The sequence below is a fragment of the Salpingoeca rosetta genome (genome assembly GCF_000188695.1).
Source record: "Salpingoeca rosetta unplaced genomic scaffold supercont1.14, whole genome shotgun sequence".
Lineage (NCBI taxonomy): Eukaryota > Choanoflagellata > Craspedida > Salpingoecidae > Salpingoeca > Salpingoeca rosetta.
Window position 1 is genome coordinate 813,670 of NW_004754920.1, and position 2,500 is coordinate 816,169.

The following is a 2,500-nucleotide window of genomic DNA, read 5'->3' on the forward strand; positions in this document are numbered from 1 at the left end:
GAGGAGGAGCAAGGCACACAAAAGCAAACGAACAGCAAGGAGGAGCAGGAGGAGAAAAGAGCTTTCACAACGCGTGCTCGGGACCATGGCAGTAACGAGGATGAAGCTGATGACGATGCTGTTGACGATGAAGATGACGACGACGAGGTGGACCTGGACTTTAGCGACCTTGACATCACTTCCGTTGACTTTGACTTTGACGACATGGAAGGTGCTACTGCTGCTGATCAACTCTTTGATGTTTGGCTTCTTTATCTGGTGTGGTGACTGCTGCTGCTCCATGCAAGCGCGCCTTGCTTGCACTGACACTTTGTGTGTGTGTGTGTGCGTGTGTGCGTGTGTGTGCGTGTGTGTGCGTGTGTGTGCGTGTGTGTGCGTGTGTGTGTGCGTGTGTGTGTGCGTGTGCGTGTGCGTGTGTGTGTGCGTGTGTGTGCGTGTGTGTAGAACACATGGGACAAAACATGGAAAATGAGGTCGTGAAGCAGGCTCTCGAACAGGTGCGAAATGAAGTGCATTGCCTGATGTCAAACCCATCCCACACGCACCAAGGTCTGTGCTACATGCACTGTGTACGCCAGTAACCCTGTCGTCTCGCTCTCGTCTGGTCTGCTTCCGCTCTGTGTTGAAAGGGAATCGACTTGCGAGTGTATGCGCGACAAGTGGAGAAAGACCTCGAGCTGCTGGAACGCGAGAGCATCCAAGACTACATGAAGGAAGCCAAGCGCATGGCTCAACTGCACCAGTACGCGTGTGTATGCTTGTGTGTGTATGTGTGTGCGTGTGCATGAGACCAAACATGAGTATGCACGTACGTATGTGCATGTACGTGCATTCAATGCGCCAGCCAACCGGCTGCTCATATCTTACGCCTGGGGCTGCTGTTCGTGAATCCACCACCAAGACAAGTGCGGGTGTGTGACGGAATTCTTCAAAACATGGAGCGTATGCTCAGGTGATCCATGCATGCGCTCAGTGTATGTGTGTGTGTGCGCGCGTGTGTGTGGTGTATGTGCGTGTATGTATGTGCATGCGTGTATGTATGTGCATGCGTATGTGTGTGTGTGTGTGCGTGTATGTGTGTGCGTATGTGTGTAATGTTTTGAGATGTACGACGTTTGAGCTGGTGACCGTCCACATTGTCACCGTGACCCGCTTTGGCGTCATGATGCCCGCGCACGTCCTGACCCCTGGTTGCATCCCTGCTGTTCTTCTCCACAGCACGTTTCAATCCGACCTCGGCAACATCGGTGGCGAAATCCAGTCTCTCCAAGAAGAGGTCAGTTGTGCGAGTGAGTGTACGCGTGATCGCATGCTTGGATACAATGCGTGTGAGTGCGGTGCATGTGCTTGTGTACGGCATACGTAAAAGTGTGTGTATTATCGGCACGAGCAATAATACATGAGCAACACACTTGCATTTTTTGCCTTCTGTGATGGTGATGCTCGCCTCACGCTGTCCTGTTGTGCTCTCCTCTCGTCCGCTATCACAACAACCCCCCTTGACCCAACAGTCCTTGGGCATGAGCGTGAAGCTCAAGAACAGGCGTACAATCCAGGACCGCCTCTCTGATTTCGTCTCGGTCAGTCTCCCTCTCCGGCGTCACAACACACACGAACAGACAGACACAGACACAGACACAGAGAGATATAAACACACTCTGGTCTCTGTCTCTGTCTCTGTCTCTGTCTCTGTCTCTGTCTCTGTCTCTGTCTCTGTCTCTGTCTCTGTCTCTGCAAGGCACACATTGTGTTGCGGTTTCCCTTCTGCTGCTCATGGCCACATGCTCGTGCGCGTGCACACAGAACATGGCGCTGTCGGCGGAATTGGTCGACAGCATCTGCTCTCCAGACCCAACCATCACGCCGCAGTTTGAGGTGCGCACACCCCCGTGCAGGGAGGCAAGGCGAGTGGGGGTGGGAGAGGAAGAGAGGAAAAGAGAGAGAGAGTGTGTGTGTGTTTGTTTGTTTGTGTGAGCTGGCAAGTGTGTGGTTGAGAGAGAACACGCGACAGGACTAAGTGTAAGGTGAACTGCTCTCAGAACTCAATCTCCACTCTGATTCATACTCATTCAACCACACACACACACACACACACACACACACACACACACACACACACACACACACACACACACACACACACACACACAGGCTGCTGTGGGCGATTTGCACCGCAAGTTGGCGTTTGTGTCCTCACAGCCCGAAACAACCGTTGCCGTTGCGGACGTGCACGCAGATTTGACAAAACTCAAGAGCAACGTACGTGCATTGCTTTGAGAGAGTTAGGGGAGGGAGCTGTTGATGGTGCTGCTCACCACTCGTGCGGTGTGTAAGGTGTGTGTGTGATTTGTGGCTGTCCACATACACGAGGGCTTTGTTGCAGCGAAAGTGATGCACCACTCGTTGCATCTTAGTTGCGGCGCACAGACACAGACACACATGTACACACAGCGCCACAGACACAGACACACACACACACACACACACACACACACACACA

At 52.9% G+C, this 2,500-nt stretch overlaps 1 protein-coding gene across 1 annotated transcript in view; it reads left to right on the forward strand.

The window, feature by feature from the left end:
* Positions 1-2,500, forward strand: part of PTSG_06276 (uncharacterized protein) — a 7,559-nt gene that overhangs the window by 146 nt on the left and 4,913 nt on the right. The window contains exons 1-8 of the mRNA XM_004993110.1: positions 1-211; positions 445-497; positions 630-742; positions 902-952; positions 1,219-1,276; positions 1,512-1,580; positions 1,804-1,875; positions 2,152-2,259. The exon at positions 1-211 is cut by the window's left edge and continues 146 nt beyond it. Of these exons, the coding sequence (XP_004993167.1) occupies positions 1-211; positions 445-497; positions 630-742; positions 902-952; positions 1,219-1,276; positions 1,512-1,580; positions 1,804-1,875; positions 2,152-2,259 (735 nt within the window). The remainder of the gene's footprint in view (positions 212-444; positions 498-629; positions 743-901; positions 953-1,218; positions 1,277-1,511; positions 1,581-1,803; positions 1,876-2,151; positions 2,260-2,500) is intronic.